General features: G+C 37.1%; 1 protein-coding gene across 1 annotated transcript in view; it reads right to left on the bottom strand.

The window, feature by feature from the left end:
- The window catches only part of Sh3kbp1 (SH3 domain containing kinase binding protein 1), a 332949-nt gene that overhangs the window by 106037 nt on the left and 203486 nt on the right, over positions 1-23426 (bottom strand). The window contains exon 7 of the mRNA XM_026405448.2: positions 320-395. Coding sequence (XP_026261233.2) covers positions 320-395 — 76 coding nt within the window. The remainder of the gene's footprint in view (positions 1-319; positions 396-23426) is intronic.

Below are 23426 nucleotides of genomic sequence, written 5' to 3'. Positions count from 1 at the left end.
GTTAAGGTTCTTTGACCTGAAGGTCTGTGAATCCCTATAGTGCTCGAGCTGCCATTTCTAGAATATTTATGCCACCTAAAGTATGCAAAGTACTCTGTAAACATGGATAAATGTTAGCTCTGCACATGGGTAAGACACATATGGCAGGAAAAAAAAACATGTTTTAGAGAGAAAACAAAAAACAAAACAAAACAAAAAAACAAAGTTCTGAATCTAACTCATGGGGGATCTAATGAAACACATTTGTGTGGATTTTTTCTGACATGTTTGAAAAAGCTATGGAGATTACGTAAGGATTTTTTAAAATAAGGAAACTCACTCTTTGTCCTGCTGTCCATTTCTGTTTTCGACGGGTCTGGAGTCACTGTAGCTGGAGGCAATTTCTTCCCAATAGTCTGAGGGGGGGAAAAACAATTTAACACATCAAGACAATTCTCTTCATCAAGCAAAGGAACAAAATCCAGATCATAATGACAAAATGCTCAAGACTGGTTCTAAAAACCACTCCCTTAAGTTTATGCTCTGCTCTGTGTACTGGTTGCCACTCTTTAATAGCTCTGATCTTCAATGACAAACAAGGGGAAGCCTCATAAAAACAGCTTCATCTTTGAAAGCACTCAGTACCTTTTATTTTCTTTCTTCCCTGATGGTCTTTAAGAATTTATTATTTTCCCCATATTTTTTATTAGTGCATTATAGTTGTACACAATGATGAGATTTGTTGTTACATATTTGTACATGCACACAATACCTCGATATTTGGCCAATATCATTCCCCAGGTACAGTTTCCTTCATTTTATGAGACATTAACTAAATCTATGGAGGGACAGTACCTGGCCCAGTGGCAGTATTCCAAAATAACTGTGAGTGGAAGAATGGAAAAAAGAGGGAAGAAATAAAAGGGATGAAATAAAGGAATGGAGGGCTAGAAGGACAGAAAGATGAATAGGCAGGTGGATGGGCAGGCAGAAGCCAGGTGTCCCAGGCAACTGGGCCTTGTTATGACTCCTTCTCATCATCTAACATTCCAACTGCTTCACAGGGGTACGTTCTTGTTCTCTAGCTGTCCCCAAAATGAAAAACAAGGAGGCCCAGCAGCTCCTTTTCCACTAGTCTTTTAATACTCCACGGCCTTAAAAAGGTCCATTGCCTTGGACCATATGTGCCTATTAACTAGTTAAAAAGAGAGAAAAAAGTATAGTCTGCCTTGACTTCACTTTCTTTCCTTCATTTGAAGTTAATGCTATTACCATCCATTATTTATGAATCATCCATAGAAAAGATTGGATATTGCCTCTGCCTAAAGATGTTCTTGAAAGCACAGGCTACTGAGCAGCCCCAACAAAAACACCAATACACAAACCAACAAGCTGATAGTTCCACAGGTAAGAGCTGTCCCCACTCTTTCTCCTTTGCCACTGCACTTGTCTAACCATGATTAATACCTGAGAAAAGTGTCTATTGATACCAGAGAAACAGCTGTCACAACCAAGTAGCTGGGTAAATTTCACTCCCTAAGGAAGGGCTTCACTAGTGAGAATCCCAGCCACTAGGAAGCCCAAACATCTTGAACACAAGAAGAGGAACGAGCTGCATAATTCAAAAACCAGCAGGGTGGAATTTTTCTTCAAATAAAACTGATTCACCACAGATTTTAATTTGAAAAAGTTCTTCATGCTTCAAACGTCGAACCTAACATTAAATATGAATAAATCACAGAAAGAGGATAAGATAAATCAAATCTTCAGCCCTTCATGAATTTTTAAAAACATTTGTGACAGAAAGCCTTTGCATTTTACACGGTGACATTTTTATTTCGTGCCGCGAGGCTTTCTATATTGGTTAAAAAAATGAAACCCCCAATAATATGCCACCCCTCAACTGCTACTAAGTACTCAAACTAATAACATTTTATGACTCCAATGAAACATCAGGGAAGGAAAAAAGTTTGATGTTCTTCTGCCATAAGGTCAAATTTGATGAAGAACTGTTCTTAGGATTATCTTGAAAAATCAGGTATTGGTAGTAAAACTAGAAGCTCTCAAAGTATCATTTCATTAATATTCCAGTTCACACTTCCAGCAGCTTGACAATCTGTTTTCCCTGTGGGGGACTCAGTAAAGCATCACTACTGTTAACACATTAAGAAGAAGGAAACAAAAACAATTAAAACTTCAGTCATCACTGACAGTGGAAGGAAGAAAGGCAAACATGTAAATAGTATAAACACAATTCTCAGTCCTGTTTACTTTCCTAAAAATGAGACAAGCAATGGTTTGAGCTTTAAACCAGATGTCTTGCTTTGGAGAAACCTTGGCAGGTTTTATATTCTTATAACTTTGGTAACAAAAAACTGCCCTCATGTCTGATGTCTGGTTTACCAGAATGTCCAAGTTTACAGACATCAAGAAAGACCACCGGTTAAATACCCTTACCTCAGTACTAAAAGACATGAAAATAGCAATGCTTACAGTAGTTGTCTTTCTATTTCAGAAAATACAGCACACTAGCCTCTGTGATGGTGACCTTGATATTATACTCATCTTTTAAAGGTGTTCAGTACCTTAAGCCTTCCTTCTCCTTTGTGGGCCATGATTAAAAGTCTAGAGTAAGGCCAGGTCCTCCCCTATCAGCTGGTCTAGTAGGTGTTCCAGAGACAGAAAGTTTCCTAGTGTTTCTGTCTTCTCTAGAGCCTAGACCTAGGGAAGTGTGGCCTGAGACCAGCAGTACTTGAGAACTTGTTAGCAAAGTAAATTCCCAGGCCACGCCCCAGACTTTCTCAATCAGAAACTCTGGGGATGGTGCCAGCAGTCTCAGAGGGGACACACCCTCCATGGGATTCTGATGCACACTCAAACTTGAGAAGCATGGACCTAGCTGTAGCAGAGGTTCTATTAATATGAATCAAATGCCCTTTCATGGATTCAACACTCAAGTGCCTATTTTCATACCTCAATATAGTATAAAACATCTTTTCTACTCTTCTTCCTCTCCTTTTCTACCCAATGCCTTCTATCTTCTGTATTCTTACTGGCATAATACCTTATCATTGCTACTAATTACACATACACATTGAAGGCTCTATAGACTATCACTATGGATCTACTTTAAGACACAGTGATCACCAGGTTGGCTTCACTTTTGTATCTCGTTACAGTCCAATATCCACTTAAAAACCTAAGTTTTAAAAATAAACAATTCAGAAAATTCATTCCCTTGAACATTTAATAATATTAGTCCCTCTCCCCTTTGGCTCTTTCACCAAAAGTACTAACTAAACTTTTTGGAGTTTTTGTGTACAGTGGGAGTTTCATATATACTCCTGGCTCCACAAGATTCAGTAACACAGTATCAGAATACATAACTATCACATGATTTTGGTTAGTAGAGCAAGTGATTTTTTTTTCTTTTCTAGTCAAAATGAAGAAACGGATGCTTCCAGGAAGACAATCACTGGATTTGAGTCCAGATGAATCCAGCTCCCCAAATGATGAATGTATGTTTCTTTGTGACAATGGAAAGTGAGACCAGAATAACACTCAAATCAATAGTATAAAATCACTCCTCCAACTGGACTGTAATTCAGGTGCAAACTCCTTTGGGTGTAAAAAAGAAGTTTCTAATTATAGAACAATGTTGAGGAGAAGGTTTAAATCCATCTCTAATGTTCTCTCAAAATACCACACACAAATTCTGCACCAAAAGGCAGCCAGCTGAATGGGTATGAGGGAGGAGAGAGCTGTAAAGTTGCCTACCCACCCCATCCTGACCATAGGCCAGACTTTCTGTCACCTATTTTAGATGTGGATGATGTTCTGAGAAGCTACATGTAGACATCACTCAAGTGCTCACACAAAACCAAACATAAGAGATGACCTTTCAAATAGCTGGTAAAAATCCAAGTTAAAGGTAGCTCTTTGATGGCAGTCCTTTTACAACACTAGCATCTGACAGTACTCCTTCCCCTTCTGTCCAGTACAGATTTATTAGGTACCCATTTAACACGAGACAAGAAAGCAGACAAGAAGGCAGGAGGATGCTGAGCATCACCACAAACATTGCAACAACTATTTGTGAGGCTGGTTCTCTATAGTGGTGTGTTGAGGGGTTTCCAAGCATGTAGCATGATTATCCCAAATCCTGCTCATCTATAGCATATAGAGATATATAAGATACCAGACACGGTGACAGAATAATATCTATATATGACTATTTTTAGTTTTCTTTCCACCATGACTCAGAAGGATCCCCAAACTGCTAGAAAACTCTCTGGAAACTTTTAATATTTATATTAATATTTTACATGCTTGCTTCATGAACACCTATGACTGAAAGTGTAATGAAGTCTTCTTGGCTCTCAACAGGGAGCAGTAGGAATAGAGTCAAAGTCCAGTGAAGCAGCTCATGTCAACACAAAAGCACAAAGATGTATCCTTAAAATGCAGCACCTTATGTACTCTACTCTCACTGAAAGGCTTTCATTTACCCCAGCAACTGTCCATGTGCCTGTATTTGGTGGGTCCAGCTTAAACTGTAAGCCATCAACAGAAGACATGCCAGAACAAGATACAACTCAAAATTCTAAAAATAATGGACATGGTCCATCAAAGGGAATCTACATTTGTAGTTCCATTCAAGGGACAGAGTTTACCTCTGAAACACCTCCCATACTATTATGTCAATTCTGATTTCTCAAAGGGCCCTGCTTTGTGGTCTATTTTAAAACTTGGTTGAAGAAAAAAGTAAACATTTTCTGTTTATGAAACTGGGTGTAAGGCTTAGAGTTATTCATATGATGCTCATTTCTGTCCCCAAAAGTTAGAATTAAAATTATATTAAACCTCTTTGCTTAATCACAGTTAAAGACCTTGTCAGATTCATCGTTGCTTTTGAAGCATCTGTCAAGTATACCACATTTAGCAGTTTAACTACTTTTATCTTCAGAAATAGTGCCCTCCTTGAGATCAGGACCTGGGTGTTCATTATTCTCTTATACCCACAAAGTGAGAGGTCTATAAGACTCTTGTTGCTGGGTTAAATGGGGAGCTTGGGGATGACATCTACTCCCACTCTGCCCTAGCATAAGCATCCTATCACAACAGGTACAAAGACAGGAGACTCCTTCCCTGACATCAGAAGGCCTCTGTACCTCTTGGAACCCCAATGTTTCAGTCACACTGTTCAGAATGTCTTCCTAGGCACTGTTGCCCTTGCTTTACTTCCTTTTGTTTCCAAACATACACATCCTGCCTCCTATTAACTGTTGGCTGCCATAAAGAAGAATCCAATCTCAGAAGTAGAGGTGTCTGGTGGGCACTGAATACTCTATCTAATCAAAGCAACATAACATATTAAAGGGTCTGAGATGTCCTGTGGTTATTGTTTAACTATATCCATGTTTAACTTAGTGTATTCCAAATTTTTCCAAGTATAGAAATTCTATTTCTGTGACACCACTAATATATCCCAAGAATGAGTATTCTATGAAAGAATAAGATGAACATCCTCTGTCCCTTTCCTAAATTCTCTTGCCTATCCTCTCTGTCTCCTAGGCTCATGACGTGGGACTTAACTTTGATTACCATCTTATTGTACTTCCTGTATCTAATCCATCATCAAAGCTCTGCTGCAGGGCAAACAGAATTTTGGAAAGGGTATTCAAGCTGAAGAAAAGCAGAGAAGCAAGGCAAGAATGCGTATGGGTGTTGGGCATGATTACTCACACCTTCAGTCCCAGCACTTGGGAGACTAAGCCCTGGGGTTTAAGGCCACCCAGGGCAACTCACTGAAGCCCAGACTTTAAAAAAAAAAAAAGGAAGAGGAGGAGGAAAAATGTGTACAGGAAGTGAGGACTCTCAGACACAGGATGGGAGTGGCAAGAGATCACAGCAGGGTGAGAGTTGGGCTCAGAGGCCTGCAAGGTAAATAGGGCCACTGTTAGAGTACTTTGTGCTTTATCCTCAAGGTACCTGATGATGATAACCAGGTCATTCTGAAAAATAAGTAGAGGTATGGCATGATTAAATATGTGACTTTAAGAAGGATGAAGAAAGGAAAGGACATAAGAAAGCTAAGTAGATAATGGGGAGGTTGACACAATAATCCAACTAAGAAAGTGAACCTGTGGTTGTAGAAAAGAGGTTTGAGAAATATTTAGACTGTGTGTGTGGGGGGGGGGGGCGCCTGGGATAGTGGTTAAGCAGTACAGCACTCATCTAGTACGTGGGATGCCCTGGGTTTGATCCTCAGCACCACATAAAAATAAATAAATAAAATAAAGATATCATGTCCAGTTACAACCAAAAATAAATATTAAAAAAATTTTAAAAATAAATATTTAGACTGTCTACCTGGCCATAGTTCATAGTTACCACAGGCATAAAGCAGTGATTGTGAACTGGTTTGAATATGATGGGAAAATTCCCAATTCTGTTATGCTCTTGAGTCTACATATATGCATGTCACATAGTTAGAGTGCCAGCCACATGCAAAGACTCTGATTAAAGGAGTCAAAGAGATGGATCTGGTGGCTCAGGGAAGCATTGTAGAAAAATTATCCTAATGGGAAAAAAAATCACAGAGAACGTGTTTCTCAGTGCTCTGATGGTGGTGCAGAAAGCTTCAGTAGAAAAGTAATAGGTCTGCAATAGTTTTGATTTAGCTTTTTATTAAAGCATCAATTAATCTACCATTGGAACAGCAAAATTTTTTTAAAAAATTAAGACATGAGAAACTTTTGATACATACAAAAACCATCTTTCTAATCTGACAAATGTAACTAGTTTAGTCAAGTGTGTCTTCAAAAATGTCTTTACCCAAAGAAAAAAATGGAAAATTTCTTTCTCCAGAAGAATTTTCCAAAGAAAGTTTTCTGTCCTTCAGAGTAGGAAAGGGAAATGAAGTTGTTTCAATTAGAAAAGAGGTAATATTGGGAACAAATTTTCCTGATTTTTCAAGGAAAATTGCTACTTAAAAGGCTTTAGGTATATAATGGAATGTTATTCAACCTTAAGGAAATTCTGACACATGATAAAACATGGATGAACCCAGAGGACATTATGCTAGGTGAAGGAAGCCAGTCACAGAAAGACAAATATAATTAGCCCTCCATCCATATCCATGTGTTCAATCGATCTCAGATTTAAAACATTTGTGGAAGACACTGTGTCCATACTAAACATGTAAAGACTTTGTTCTTATCATTATTATCTAAATAATACAACTACTTACATAGCATTTTACATTGTATTTAGTATTCCAAGTAATCTAGAGATGACTTGAAATACAGGGAGCATGTGTGTGGTTTATATGCAAATTCTACATCATTTTACATAATAGACTGGAGCATCATAGATTTTGGTATCCACAGGGGGTCCTGGAACCAATCCCCTATAAAGGACAACTGTTTATATAGTTCCATTCTTATGAGGCCCCTAGAGTAGTCAAATTTATAAAAACAGAAGAACTATGGTCACCATAGGCAGGGAGTGAGTGTTTAATGGGTATAGAGCTTCACCTTTTCAAGATAAAAAAAGTTCTGGGATGATTAGTGGTGATGGTTGCACAATAATGAGAATGTACTGAACAGCACTGAGTTGTACATTTAAAAATGGTTTCAATTGTAGATTTTATGTCATGCTAGGACATGTTCCTCTTTCCCTGCCTCTTTCTTCCTATGGATGCTGACTAGAATGGCAAAAGAATTGCTCATAAGGCTCTGATATCCTGATACTTAATATTCAACTACAAAATAATCAGGGGTATAGATAACATCTAACGAGGTAAGTTAGAGAACAAATCTATCTGTGTCCAGAAGCTTCCTGCTCAGGGATGCCTGCTGTAGCATTCATTCACTTCAGTCTTATCTGCAACACTCCTTTCTACCACTATGAAAGATAAGGTATTGATTCTATAAAACCAATCTCTAAATCTGGCTAACATTAAGTGGCTCCAGCTTTAATATTATAAAACTCATTCTTCACTTTCATCATCTACTCTATAGACTCTTAAATAACATCACTTACTCCTTTTTATAATCATTGGGGCTCCCCTTCTGTACAGAAGAGCAGAGAATATTACATCAAGTTACCTGAGAAATAGTGATGCTGTTGTTGTTATTATTATTATTATTATTTGCTACTGGGGATTGAATTCCGGGGCACTTGGCCACTGAGCCACATCCCCAGCCCTATTTTGTATTTTATTTAGAGACAGGGTCTCACTGCATTGCTTAGTACCTCTTTTTTGCTGAGGCTGGCTTTGAACTCGCAATTCTGCTGCCTCAGCCTCCCGAGCTGCAGAGATTGCATGCATGTGCCACAGCACCTGGCATGAAGATATTATTTTTGTTTTTATTATAAAGAATGAGTTCAGTTCACCTACTTCTTCAAAATAGGAGCTTGTTAAATATATCTGGAAGTCAGGTATACACCTGATACATCTTCTAGATGCAGAGTGGTATATTTAGATAATCCAAGATGCTTCAAGAATAGAGATCCACAAAGAGACAAAATTAAGCTCAGGGCACTCTAGTCACTAGTCAGAAAGACATCTTCAACAATGGGGCAAATCCATATTATATGTCTTCAAAGAAAATATTGTAGATAACAATGGCTGGAATTCTCTCTTACCTCATATGTCCTCACTTTCCTCTGTTTTGGATTTCTGACTCTTTCTATATGTGAATCACTAACTGGAATGGAGGCATGGAGGGTGAGGACTGTGTCCTGGTCATTATACAATCCTTCCAGGTGCCTTACAGATTAGAGGTACTAAATTTTCAGGATTTACTTTAGTCCAAAAGAAACTTAACATCCACCAGAAAATGTGAATACTTACGGAGAAACTACTGTGTGCAATGCATTTTTGAGGTGCTATGAATACAACAATGGAACAAATAAACCTGTCCTTCTTTTCAGTGTCTCCTAGTGAATTAGTATTGAATAGAAATGGTCTTAAAAAGCCTCACTAGCTATGAGATCTCGGACAAGTTACTTAATCTCTCTATACTTCAATTTTCTCTTCTGAAATAGCAATAATAATTCATATATTCTAGATTTTCTAGGAGGCTTAAATGAAAAAGATATGTAAGGTACTCATTGTTATTGAATTTTACTAAATTAAAAAATCAATCATCGTAATGCCTCTTTATGAATTCTAGTTACAAAGAATGACTGTTTGACTGTAACAGTTTTTTTTTTTTTTAATTTAATAAATAGCAGGTTAACAGCTCCATTCCTTTACTTGGGGTCTGGAGAACATGAAGCAACTTTTACAAGACACTCACACAGCAGAGAGGTGCTTGGAGGAAAGTGATAAATCTGAAAAAATGAGAAGGGATGAAAAGCAACAGCCATTACCTTATAGTCATTGCCTGGAAGGAAAAGTAGATAGAACAAAGAAGATAGGAGAACTGAGGAGGGTCAGAGCCGACAACCCACAGAGCTTTCAGGTCAATAAAGCTTCAGTTAAGGTGTCCCCTACAGTGAAGACCATCCCAGGAGCCCCTCAAGTGTGGGCACATGCCAACTGCTTCTGGCTGCATCCAAACTGTTATCCACTGTTAACGATGGAAAAACAACAAGGCGTGTGTCTGGGAAAAACGGCCTGTTGTCAGAGAACAGAAAGCCTTTTATTGCGAATTTTGATACTCAGGAGCAAACATAACACTATAGAAAATTACCCCAAGCCATCTTTTACAAAGCTTGGTGCCCATTCAATAATGAACGAAGAAATCCTAAACCACTGGACCAAACAGATACTCCTCCCAAGGCAGTTAAGAAACAGGGGCCAAATGAGACCATAAATTCTTGTGGTACAGATATCTAAAGCTGCTAGTGGAAATTACTGACAGATTCTTAGATGTGAAAAGCTGAATTCACAACCCTCTACCTGGAAGTGGCCAGGCCTCCTGCCAAAGGCTGCTCTCAAAGGCTTCTTTCAAGATTAGTGAGGAAGAGAGAATCAAAATCTTGTTCAGATCCTATATGGAGTAAATTAAATTCAATACACCTTTGTGGAGCATCTACCACTATACAGGCCACAAACACAAACTGCTTTCCTACATTATTTTTACTTTCATGTTGTCAAGAGAATATTGTGTTCTCAGTTATAATTTGGGAGATTTAAACATAATATTTGAAGAGAATCAATGAAACCATCAAGTTCCAGTTCTCCCAGATCTTCTATGTATCTAGATGTTTAAAATAGAGCCTTAGATATTAGGGGTATACCTCAGTGGTTATAGCACATGTTTAGCATGCACAAGGCCCTGGGATCAATCCCCAAAACCATCAAAAAAGAAAACAAAAACTGGGCCTTACACACAACCTTTTAAAAAGTTGTTTACACAAAGTTCGTAATGACATGGGAAATTTCATATAATGCTAAGTGAAAAAGATACAAAATTATGTGTGTGGAAAAAAATTGTGTATGTGGTATGATCTCAACCAGTTAAAAATGTATGGCAAAAGGACTGAAAGTTAATATTAAAAAATGTTAACAGTGGTTGCCCCATGATGGTTAAATTATCACCGCTTTTTTTTTTTACTTTCTTTTTTCTCCAGTGTTTTTAAAAAAAGCACTTTTATAATCAGAAAAGAATAAAGTTTTTAAAAAATAAAGTACACTACGGTAATAAGGGATGGTCTATCTCTCCACATTACTGATGTCTGTCCAAAGATCTGATTTGATTTGCAACACCTCCTAACTAGAAATCACATGCAGCTTTCATTCTTGTCATTGTAGTTCCTTTTCCAAGCCATTAGTAAGGATGTGAAGAACATGAGTTGTAAAATGAGTCATGACAGTAATTTGTAAGGCACCACCCATATAGAAGAACATTCTCCATCCACCATTTATTATCATTCTTTACTTATAGTTATTCATCAGTTTATATCTTCAGTGACTAAGTACATGATGTGGAGTCATTTCCAATTAATGTTGTTCCTAATAAAGTATTGAGACATTTTATCAAATGTTTCCAAAGTCAAAACATACTTCTTGCTCTTTTAATTAAACCCATGAAACCCTTATTCATACAGCCAAAAGGGACTAAAAAAAAGGAGTTAATAACTTCTTTATAACCGTTTTTTATGTATGATCAAAGACAATGTTTACAGATTCCTCATCTTTGAAGAAGTATGGATTTAAGGGGTGGAATCTATTTGCATAAGGTCTATATTTAAGTCATCCTCAGTTTTCTAGACGTTCTCTAGGTTTTCATAAGTAAAAACATTTTTAAAACACTGAAGTAATAACCAAAGTGTTTCTCAAATGGCAGAAAAACAAGCATGATGAAACTCTGCCCTATACCACCCTGCAAATTTTGAGATTTCACTTTTTTCCTGCTACTCTTAGGACTACTATATTTATATTTACTGAAGAATATCACAAATTTTAAATTACCCAGATTTCACAGATATTTTCATTTCTCAGTTATTTGGTGAACATCTCCACTTAATGTGAACATACTGCTGACTTGGAAATTAAGATTGACTTTTTAAAAAATGGGATTCAAGATTTGGCGTGTGAACAGACTGAATAAATTCACTTATTTTGGACTGGGGATTGAACCCAGGATTGCTTTAATCACTAAACTATATCCTCATTCCTTTTTATTTTGAGACAGGATTTCACTAAATTGCTTAGGACCTCACTAAATTGCTGGGAGACTGACCTTGAACTTGGAATCCTCCTGCCTCAGCCTCCTGAGTCTCTAGGATTACAGAGCACACCTGGCTGAGTAAATGCATTTTTAAAAGAAACGTTTTTGTAATTTCTAGTCTAGTGGAGCAAAAGTTCAAAATGGTCTCTACTTGGCTGTCATTCGTATCCATTCACCCTCTCATTCATTTTAACTTCAATTTAATGGCAAGTCTGAGGGGGCAAAGGAGAGTTCTCTTAGGGCTGGAAATTCTCTTGAGTTTTAGGCAAATTATATCTTCATCATATGAACAAAGTAAGTCTTTCCTTACTCATTTTGCATGTTCTCATTTTCCTATACTAAAATATTTCTCCATTCTTCTCCTTTCTCTGTAATATATACAAAGACACTAAACGACAAAACATAGAGAAAGAAAAATTTTCATTTAAATCAGAAAACATGAAATCAACTATTTTACCCTTGTGCTGTTTTAAATTGCCCTTTTTGTGGTTATATGTTACTTTCTTATGGTATACTTTGGTTTATTTAGGGAAGAAGGCAAGACATCGTATTCAGTAAAATATCCCAATTGACACATTTTCTTGTCTTAAATTCCTTGTCTTTTTCTATTACAATGGAGAATGTTCATTTCAATGTTCTCCATTTTTAGACTCCAGAAAGCAGCAATCCCTCTTTGTGCTTTCCACAAAGACTTGCTATAGGCTGCATGCAGGAAAAACACAATGCAGATTCATAGAAGATGTGACAAAGGAGGACAAAAAGAAGGAATGGTGCTTTTGTAGTAAATAAAGCCTCCGTTACTCCTGAGTTATTATATTTCATCCATTTCAGATAGATGAGTTCAGATTGGTCATCTCCCCAAATTGACAGGGATTTTCCATAGAAGATTTTCATATCCTGGTCCCCATAGGACAATTAAAAATTATCAGCCCTCAGTACTGACTATTTCTCCCTTATTCCCACCTATGTCACCATGCCTCAAGTTAACTAGAGCTCTCCTTTTTTTTGCAGTCATTCCTGGGACTAGAAAACAGTCACCCCATCAAACCCTGTTTAATTCTTCATTTCCTCACGGCCTCTGTTTGGTCATCTCTCTTTGCTGCAATGATCACTATTTCTCCACAACTCCTGATTTCCAGTTTCTTGACCATCTTCATTCACTGCCTTGTGTCATTACCTCCTAGAATATCTCTGCTTCTTTCTAGCCATTCAATTTCACATCAAGAAAATCAACCACCATTAGAACTTTCATTTCATATAGAGTTGGGCTAGATAAAAGTATTGCTTTATGGTTTCACAGATCCATTTTTTTATTACTTGGAAATTCAGCAATCCCACTCTGATCCAGCTTTCTCTCTTTGTGACACAATAGTATCTATATTCCTATCACTTGAAAAAAACAGGATTCTAGTTGGGAGCAGTGGTGCACACCTGTAACCCCAGTGACTAAGGAGGCTGAGGCAGGAGGACCATAAGTTCCAGCCCAGCCTGAGTGACTTCATAAGACCCTATCTCAAAAGAAAAAGTAAGAAGGGCTGGGGATGTAGCTCAGTGGTAGAATGCCCTGGGTTCAATCCCCAGCACCTCAAAAACAAAAACAAAAACAAAAACACCAAAACAAACAAAAACAGGATTCTAAATTTTAAGTAAGTAGTCCACTTTCACTGCTTCTAAAAATGCTTAATGGTACATAATAGAGGACACAGTAACCAATCCACAAAACTACAACTATCTTATATTTGATAAAGGGGCTAAAAGCATGCAATGGAGGAAGGATAGCATCTTCAACAAATGGTGCTGGGAAAACTGGAAATCCATTTGCATCAAAATGAATCTGAATCCCTATCTCTCACCATGCACAAAAGTTAACTCAAAATGGATCAAGGAGCTTGATATTAAATCAGAGACACGGCATCTGATAGAAGAAAAAGTTGGTTATGATCTACATACTGTGGGATCAGGCTCCAAATTCCTCAATAGGACACCCATAGCGCTAGAGTTAACAAATAGAATCAACAAATGGGACTTACTCAAACTAAAAAGTTTTTTCTCAGCAAAAGAAACAATAAGAGAGATAAACAGGGAGCCTACATCCTGGGAACAAATCTTTACTCCACACACTTCAGATAGAGCCCTAATAACCAGAATATATAAAGAACTCAAAAAATTAGACAATAAGATAACAAATAACCCAATCAATAAATGGGCAAAGGACCTGAACAGACACTTCTCAGAGGAGGACATACAATCAATCAATAAGTACATGAAAAAATGCTCACCATCGCTAGCAGTCAGAGAAATGCAAATCAAAACTACCCTAAGATACCATCTCACTCCAGTAAGATTGGCAGCCATTAGGAAGTCAAACAACAATAAGTGCTGGAGAGGATGCGGGGAAAAGGGCACTCTTGTTCATTGCTGGTGGGACTGCAAATTGGTGCAGCCAATTTGGAAAGCAGTATGGAGATTTCTTGGAAAGCTGGGAATGGAACCACCATTTGACCCAGCTATTCCCCTTCTCGGTCTATTCCCTAAAGACCTAACAAGAGCATGCTACAGGGACACTGCTACATCGATGTTCATAGCAGCACAATTCACGATAGCAAGATTGTGGAATCAGCCTAGATGCCCTTCAATAGATGAATGGATAAAAAAAATGTGGCATTTATACACAATGGAGTATTACTCTGCATTAAAAAATGACAAAATCATAGAATTTGGAGGGAAATGGATGGCATTAGAGCAGATTATGCTAAGTGAAGCTAGCCAATCTTTAAAAAACAAATACCAAATGACTCCTTTGATATAAGGGGAGGAAACAAGGACAGGGTAGGGACGAAGAGCTTGAGAAGAAGATTTACATTAAACAGGGATGAGAGGTGGGAGGGAAAGGAAGTGAGAAGGGAAATCGCATGGAAATGGAAGGCGATCCTCAGGGTTATACAAAATGACATATAAGAGGAAAGGAGGGGTAAGACAAGAGAATACAAATGGAAGAAATGATTTACAGTAGAAGGGGTAGAGAGAGAAAAGGGGAGGGGAGGGGAGGGGAGGGGAGGGGAGGGGGGATAGTAGAGAATAGGACAGACAGCAGAATACATCAGACACTAGAAAGGCAATATGTCAATCAATGGAAGGGTAACTGATGTGATTCAGCAATCTGTATACGGGGTAAAATTGGGAGTTCATAACCCACTTGAATCAAACTGGGAAATATGATGTATTAAGAACTATGTAATGTTTTGAACGACCAACAATAAAAAAATAAATAAAAAAAAAAATAAAAAAATAAAAAATGAATGACAGCGGAATGCAAAAAAAAAAAATAAAAATGCTTAAATGTAGAGGGGGCATTAGAGCTGGAAAGAAAAGAAATTAAATATAAAATTAGATACACAGACCTGTATAGCATCCAGCTCTCCGAGTATAGTAACTAGATAGTGCCAAGCACTGTATCAAGAGGATAAATGTGGACTGTTCTAGGATCTAAAATGTTGACAGGTTTGATATTATTACTTCACTTACTATCAGAGTCTAGAAAAGGTACCCACAAAATTTTAGAAAAGCTGCCTCTAGTGGAAAGAGAAAATGAACACCTGAACTAAGAAGTCAAAATAAAAAGGAAAGACAGTGCAGATGCTACCAAAACAAATGGAGCAAAACATATTAAAATCACTGGCGGGTGAAAATGCTTAGCCAGTAAAAGAAGAAAAAGAAAATGAGGCAATAAATCCATCTTTACCACTTCTAACTTCTTTATTTTAAATGAGCAAAACAGAAATACAACTTCTATGTGAGACAGACCTCAATTTTCTGCTTCCCCTTTTCCAAACCCTGACTATTGGATCCCTAAAAGTTCAAGGATAAGTTTAATTGAGTTGACACTTCTGAATCATAAGGCCATTTGTTGGATGGCTTTTTGATGGAGAAGTGCCTTTTAAGGTTATTCTGATATGCTCTTAATTGTGAATTGTTCATTTTATAGCCCACGTTTTAAAAGACAGAAATAACTATTAGAGGTAAAAGAAGGGCTCATTATGCTTGTGTTTTCATTTGTTTCTACAGCATTTATGGGTATATATTTATTTGAGGATCTGGCCTCCAAAATTAGGAGTCTGAGTTGGAAATAAGTTTGTCATCTTGTACCAATTAAATGGTCTGCAATGCCACAGAGAAGTACCAAAGAAGTTGCTGACTGATTGAGCGCTGCAATCCACATTCTTTAAATGTGAGAAAAGACACACCACCATGCCTCTGGATAGCTTGTTTTAAAGTTACCAGTTTTCATATAGCATTAAATTCATTCCATCCCACTGAAACCCAGTTGGCCAGAATATCATTTTACAACTAGTGAAAATATCAGAGAGAAAAAGACAAGTTAAGTACAAAGGCATGATCATTTTAATGGCCACTTGGGAATTTATAAAACCTTGAATTTCAGAAACCAAAAACATCTGCAAATTCCAGGATATAAATATTGTGAAATAATTATTAGTATCAGGAAAGAGAAAAAGAGGGACAATTAAATACTTACAGAAAATTCTGTATGTCCTACTGAAGGATATTAATCAAACAACTCAGCAAATAACTTATAAAAGGAAGAACTTTCATTTCCTGTCCCCAAGCAATTCCAGAGTAGAAGGTGACAAGAGAAAACCAATCATAAAACTAGCCTTCCCCACTACATAAAATCAATCAAGTACCATCACTTCAAATTAACAATAGCATCAAGGAGAAATTCATCTTTTCTCAAAAGAACTATTTTGAATCTATTCTCCATAAAACTTCCAACTACAGATTCAAGTAAGGGGACAAGGTTATGGGAAAAGCAGGAAATCAACCAACCACCTGGACACTCCACTTAGTTTTTCTTCAGGGACTGTGGAAAATGGGAACCTAGTTCTTCCTTTAAGTAATTTGCAATCTTGTGGGATTATGCAACTGGTTAATGGTGATCCTCAGAGAGAAGATCTTTTCCCTAACTCTTCATTCTAAGATGAAAAGAATGATATCCTTCTCCCTTAGTGCTAGGCAACATGAACACACATTAAATGCCAATTCTAACCTTAATAAGATGCTACTTCACATCCATTAGGATAGCTACTATCAAACAGAAAATAGCAAGTACTGATGAGGATGTAGAGAAATTAGAACACTTGTGCATTGCTGATGGGAATATGGTACAAACTATGAAGTTTCCTCAAAAAATTAAAATTAGAATTATTGTATGATCCAACAATTCCAATTCTGGAGATATACCTAAAAGAATTGAAAGCAAGAATAAGCATTGGTAGGTCAATGTTCATTGCAGCATTACACACAATAGGCAAAAGGGGAAAACAACTCAAATATCAATTGACAGATGAATGGTCCAACAAAATGTGGTCTATCCATACTACTTAGAAAGAAAAGAAATTCGGACACAAGCTACAACATGAACAATCATGAAATAAGCCAGCCATGAAAACACAAATCTGTATGATTCCACATACTCGAATTCAGACACAAAACATAGAATGGTAGTTGCCAGGGGCTGTGGCGAGGGTGCTCTGGGGACTTACTGTTGAATGGGTACAGAGTTTCAGTTTTGCAAGATCAAAAAGTTCTGGAGATGAACGGTGATGATGGCTGCACTAAACTGGATGCTTAAAAATGGTTAAGACTGTAAATTTTAAATTATGTATTTACTACAATTAAACAATTACACATTTCTTTTTTTTTTTTTTTTTTGCAATTGGCAAAAGGGGATTTATTGGGGATCCATTCTTCTATAGGAATACCTAGAAAGCTTGAATGGGGATTGCCACTGGGAAGTAAAAGTGAGTATATAGGATTAAGAGAATCTCGTTTTTATTCTGTTGGTATTTTTTTCTTTTACCATATACTTGGGCTATTTTAAACAAAAAAGAAACCAACCAAAATTAAGTCAGCCTTTAACCTGGAAATTCCTCTTTAAAAATTCAGCTTAAGGGCTGGAGCTCAGTGGTAGAGTGTTTGTCTAGCATGTGTGAGGCACTGAATTCGATGCTTAGCACCACATGATAAAAACAACTAAATAAATAAAAATTCAGCTTAAGGGAATACTCAGGGAAGGAACAATGATACACATACAAGAATGATGTTTTTAATATTTAAAGTGTGAGCTGGGCACAGTGGTACATGCTTGTAATTTCAGCAACTCAGGAGGCTGTGCAGAAGGATCCCAAGTTTGAGGCCAGACTCAGCACCTCAGAAAGGCCTTAAGCAGCTTAGTGAGATCCTGTCTCAAATTAAAAAGAGGAAAAAGAATTTTAAAGGATAATTTTTTATAATTTTATTTATTTATTTTATGTGGTGCTGAAGATCAACCCAGTTCCTCACATGTACTAGGCAACCACTCGCCCACTGAGCCACAACCCCAATCTCCCAAAAAGGAAAAAATTTTAAATGAAAAAAAAAAAAAGCTTTTAATATGTGGAAGCAACCTAGGACATTATCATTTAGGGATTGGTTCAATAAATGGTGTTGTATCTCTACAATGAATGGAGACCCTGAAGATACCATGTGACTATATGACAGAAAAAGAGGGCCCATAATGTGCTAAGATTTTAAAAACAGGCAATATTTACTATAACCCATTAGTGTATGAAGAGTGACAGGTGTGCACTGCATGCATAGTCAGGCTCAGGGGGAAAAATCTAGAAGGATAAATATAAAATGTTAACTATAGTTCCACAATAAGAAGACTATGGAAATTTTCTACTTATTTCTTCAACTTTGAGTTTTTATTATTTTTCTAATTATTGCAAAGAATTCTTGTCATGGGATAAGTAATAGTTATTACCATTTCTGAGAAACAAACAAGCAAAGGGTTCAAGAAGCCCCTCGCAGTTTTAGGGGCTAAAAAAAGTGAGGTAGGGTAGCACTACTGCTGAGAATTTTCCACAGGTCACAACTTGCTACCCATCATGTTCCCTCTCATTTCTCCAATGAAGTCACCCTCTTAATTTTGCACACAAATACCTAATTCTGAGTTCTACTTCTCAGAACTCAGAATGATGACATCAGCAATAAGATCAGCAAATTTCAGATCTCGTTCCCTAGGAAAATCCTCTCAAGCCATGGCAGAAGAACTTATTTTTATTTTAGTCAACCCCTACTGAGACTCCCCTCATAGATCTGCCTTTGTCTTCCTTCTAGGCAAGCAACAGACGCCATTTAAAAACCTTTCAAGAAGTTGTCTTACTCTTGAAATGATGTTAGAATAATGTGTTTCCTTTTTGCCGTGGTATTTCCCTTTTTGGGGGTAATTTTGAAAATATTATAATTTAAAGTCAACAGAAAAAGACATAAAGAGAAATACTTTATAGACCTCAGCTCTTCCCTTCAAATATTTTTTCAATGAGAGACAGGGATATAGAAGACATATGACACACTGTAAACCTCACTTATCCTGTGGCTTATTTAGGGAATTTTATTTTGTGTTTGGAAAATGACAGACTTCTGCTTTTAGGTAGACAAATATGAATAACTCACAGAAAGAAACATAACCACTTATTACAAGTAAACTTTTAGAAAAGCAAATAGTTCAGTTTCTCTATTTTATTCTATATGAGTATATGAAAATAAATGCTCAGCCCTAAAAAATTAGGCAAATATCTTTACCTCCATAAAGAACAGTTCAAATGTACCCAGAAGTCACTACTCACAGCTTCTCCATTCACAAGGAAAACTCCAAATGTCCGTGCCCCCCAAGAATGAAATGCCCCATAGCTGACTCGCTCTGCGTGGACATATTCTTCTCTCTTAAACTAACCTGAAAAGCAAGCTGGATTTGTTTACTGCACAAACATCTGTAATTGCTAAACAGCTAGCTCTGTGACATGGTGTAACAGTTACTGCTTGTGCAAACTGCCCATCTAAATTACTCTCTGCAGTATGAGCACATGAAAAGCAACACAGAGAAATTGGAAACATCTGTAAAAATTAATGGCAGAATTGACCAAAGCATCGGAGGTGAGGGTAGAGGATTAAAACAGTTGAATAGCTTCAGTGCAATATCTGATTTTAGAAAAGAATCCTTACATTTGATATAGGCTCTTCCTTAGTATAACCAGAGCTTCCCCTCCATTGCGAGAGTCTAGCTAGCACACAAATATTTTAACCCACCCACGTAAATCCAATATAAGTCCTGCTACAAAATGGTATAGGTAAGATACAAATTAAAGGGATTTATTATAACTCTAAAAGCAAAAAAAGAAGTACCTCTTCTCCCATCATGCAGTCAGCCTCCTCTCTTCAGTTTGAAAAGGTCCCAGAACTACCCTGAAATCCTCCCACTTCCTTCCAACAGCCAAAGGCACAGAGCCTGAGGACCCAGCCTAACCCTGACTCATACTTGGGACCAAATGAGGAATGGGGAGAACAAAGCTTGCGTTTGTTTATGGTTCAGGAAGCCAGGGCCGATTCATGGCTTGGGTGGCTTTGCGAGAAGTCCTCCTCCCCTGCCTACATCACTGCAGGAATCTAGGTTGTCTCCTGGGGCCCAAAGGTGTAACCACTTGGACAAGGAACACACTGAGGGAGTGTTTATTTGGCAGGACCCAGTGACCACTTCGGTTTAAAAATGCCAGAGAGGAAATAAAAAGCCAACTATCTTTCAACAGATCACATGTTTGGAAAATGAGGGCTATCTAAAACATGGTTTGTAAATGAAATATCAATTGTGAAAATGCCTGTATTTTAAAGGAATAAAATTAGTTGTACTACAAAAAAAATTACTCATGGATAAAAAAAAAAAAACCTTAAGAAGGAAAAACAGTAGTAGCTTTATAGAAACACTTCCCCTAGGAAAAATATAGCAAGATTGCTGCCATGTCATCAGACATATTCCAACGGACTGGCATGAACTGTTTAAATAGCAATTTTCCCCCCAAATTAGATACCATTTTAATCACCACTTTAATGAATTTAGAGCCCAGTGGTTAATAGTTCAAAACTCTAGAACCAGAGTATCTGAGATCAAAATTCCAGTTGGGCCACTTCCTATCTGTGTTATTATCAACAACATATTTAAACTTTTTGCCTCAGTTTCCTTATCTATAAAATAGGAATGATGGGGTTAGGGCAGATCAGTGATAGAATGTTTTGCCTAGTACATTTGAGGCTCTGGGTTCCATCCCTAGCACCACCAAAACACCAGAAACAAAAACAAAAACCTCCAAATGTGAATAATGGCATTAATCTACAGGGGTATTTGGAAGATTATAAATAATATAAATGAAAAGTGCTTACAGAAGAACCTGGTAGATAGCAAGTACCATATCAGCCACTATTACAAGTTCAGGACTACTTTACAAATCAGGTTGCCAAATCAACACTATCCACATCATACCCCATTTCTTATATTCTCAAACCCTGATGACCTGTTTCAGTTGTTAACTATGGTTAATGTTTTGAATTTTAAGTTAAACTAATTTTAAAATCATCTAGTCCATATTTCTTAACTGCCTACACTGTGTCCTACTCTGTATAATAATAATCTTTATAATCTGTTTGGGTAAATAAGACATAGATCTGTTTATATATGACACATGAAAAACAAATGTGGGAGATGTCACTAGGTGATAAATGACAAATGTTGATACAAGTACTACAAAATTAGCATTTGGAATTCAGAACACAGATAAGAAATCACTTTAACAAAGTCTAATTAGGATAAGAGAATGGACAAATCTGTGCAGAAGGATTCCAAAAACTTTATTTAGATACTCCTCCCTCAAGGAAGTGCAACATAAACTCCACACTTTAAGCCCAGGGTTCAGAATGACTTCTTCTAAAAGAGCTGAGTGTGGAAGGAAAAACCAGAACTTTCAAGGGGAGAAGCTTGACTAACACACCTCAGTCAAGGTGAGGAAGGGTAACATCAACAGTATGAAGTCATCTTCATAGTTTGTGCCCTAATTATGGTGTGATATAAATGGCACTTGCTATGGTTTAGACATGAGGTGTCACCCAAAAGGTTATGTGTGAGACAATGCAAGAAAGCTTAGAAGTGAAATGATTGGGTTATGAGAGCCTTAACCTAATCAGTGTGTTAATTCCCTGATTCAGATTAACTGGGTGGTAACTGTAGGCAGGTTGGGTGTAGCTGAAGGAGGTGGTGGTCACTGGGGTATCTATTTTGACCTTGTTGAGCAGAGCTCTCTCACACGCTTTCTCTCCCTGTCTCTCTCCTTCCCAGTGGCCATGTCCTGAACCACTTTACTCCATCACACTCTTCCACCATGATGTTCTGCCTCACCTTGAGCACTGAACAAGCGAGTCAGCCATCTATGGAATGAGACCTCTGAAACTGTGAGACCCAACTAAACTTTTCTTCCTCTAAAATTGGTCTTCTCAATGAAATTATGGCATTTGCCAGTGAATGGATGGAACTGGAGAATATTATGCTAAGTGAAATAAACCAATCCCAAAGAACCAAAGGCCAAATGTTTTCTCTGATATGTGGATGCTAATTCACAATGAGGGAGTGGGGGAATAGAAGTATTTTGGACTAGACAGAGAGAAGTGAAGGAAGGGGAGGGGGAAAGGGAATAGGAAAGATAGTAGAATGAATCGGACATTATTACCCTATGCGCATATATGACTACTCGACCTGTGTAACTACATCATATACAATCAGAAAAATGAGGAGTTATACTCCATTTATGATCTGTCAAAATACATTCTACAGTCATGTATAACTAATTAGAACAAATTTGAAAATATATTTAAAAAATAAAAAATCAATCAATAATTTTTTTTGGATTGGTCTTCTCAGGATATTTTGGGCACAGCACAAAGCTAACTAAAACATCACTTCTCTTCTGGTCTTCCTCCCTAAAACATATCACTTCATTCTAATCATGAGAAAAACTTGGAATAAATGCCTATTTAAGGACATTCTAGGGGCTGGGGTTGTGGCTCAGTAGTAGAGCACTTCTCTAGCATGCACGAGGCACTGGGTTCGATCCTCAGCATCATGTAAATGTAAAATAAAGATATTGTGCCCACCTAAAACTTAAGAATAAATATTTAATTTAAAAAAGGACATTCTACAAAACTCAAAACTGTCAAGGTCATCAAAAACAAGGAAAGTCTGAGAAACCATTGTAGCCAAGAAGTAGGGTAACTAAATGTAATGTAGTATTCTGGATGAGACCCTGGAACAAAAAAGAACACTGGGTGAAAATGAAGGCAATCTGAAAAAAGTATGGACATCAGTTAACAATGATATATTGACATTGGCTCATCAATTAGGACAAATATATGATATTAGTATAAGCCATTAACAATAGTGAAAACTGATTTTATGGGGTAAGAACTTCCTGTATTATCTTCACCAAATAAAAAGTTGATTAAAAACTAATTAGAAAGATAAGCCTGTTGAATGCATATGTATACAGAAATAAATACATGTGTGATTTATAGATATGCAAAAATATGTCCATATGCATTTATAACTGTATTTAACTATGTCCTCCCTATGTGATTTTTTTGAATTTTCTCTATCTCAGGGCATTAATTTCCAGGGTATATAAAGAACTCAAACTTCTCACACACACAAAATAACTCAATTGATAAATGGGCAAAGAAACCAACCAGACCCTTCTCAAAAGAATAAATATGAATGGTCAACAAATATAAGGAAAAACATTCAACATCTCCAACAATTAGAGAAATGCAAATTAAAACCATATAGAGGTTTCATCTCACTCCAGTTAGAATGGCAACTATCAA

Source organism: Urocitellus parryii, chromosome X (assembly GCF_045843805.1).
Source record: "Urocitellus parryii isolate mUroPar1 chromosome X, mUroPar1.hap1, whole genome shotgun sequence".
NCBI classification, from domain to species: Eukaryota; Metazoa; Chordata; class Mammalia; order Rodentia; family Sciuridae; genus Urocitellus; species Urocitellus parryii.
This window is presented reverse-complemented; position numbering and strand designations above follow the sequence as displayed.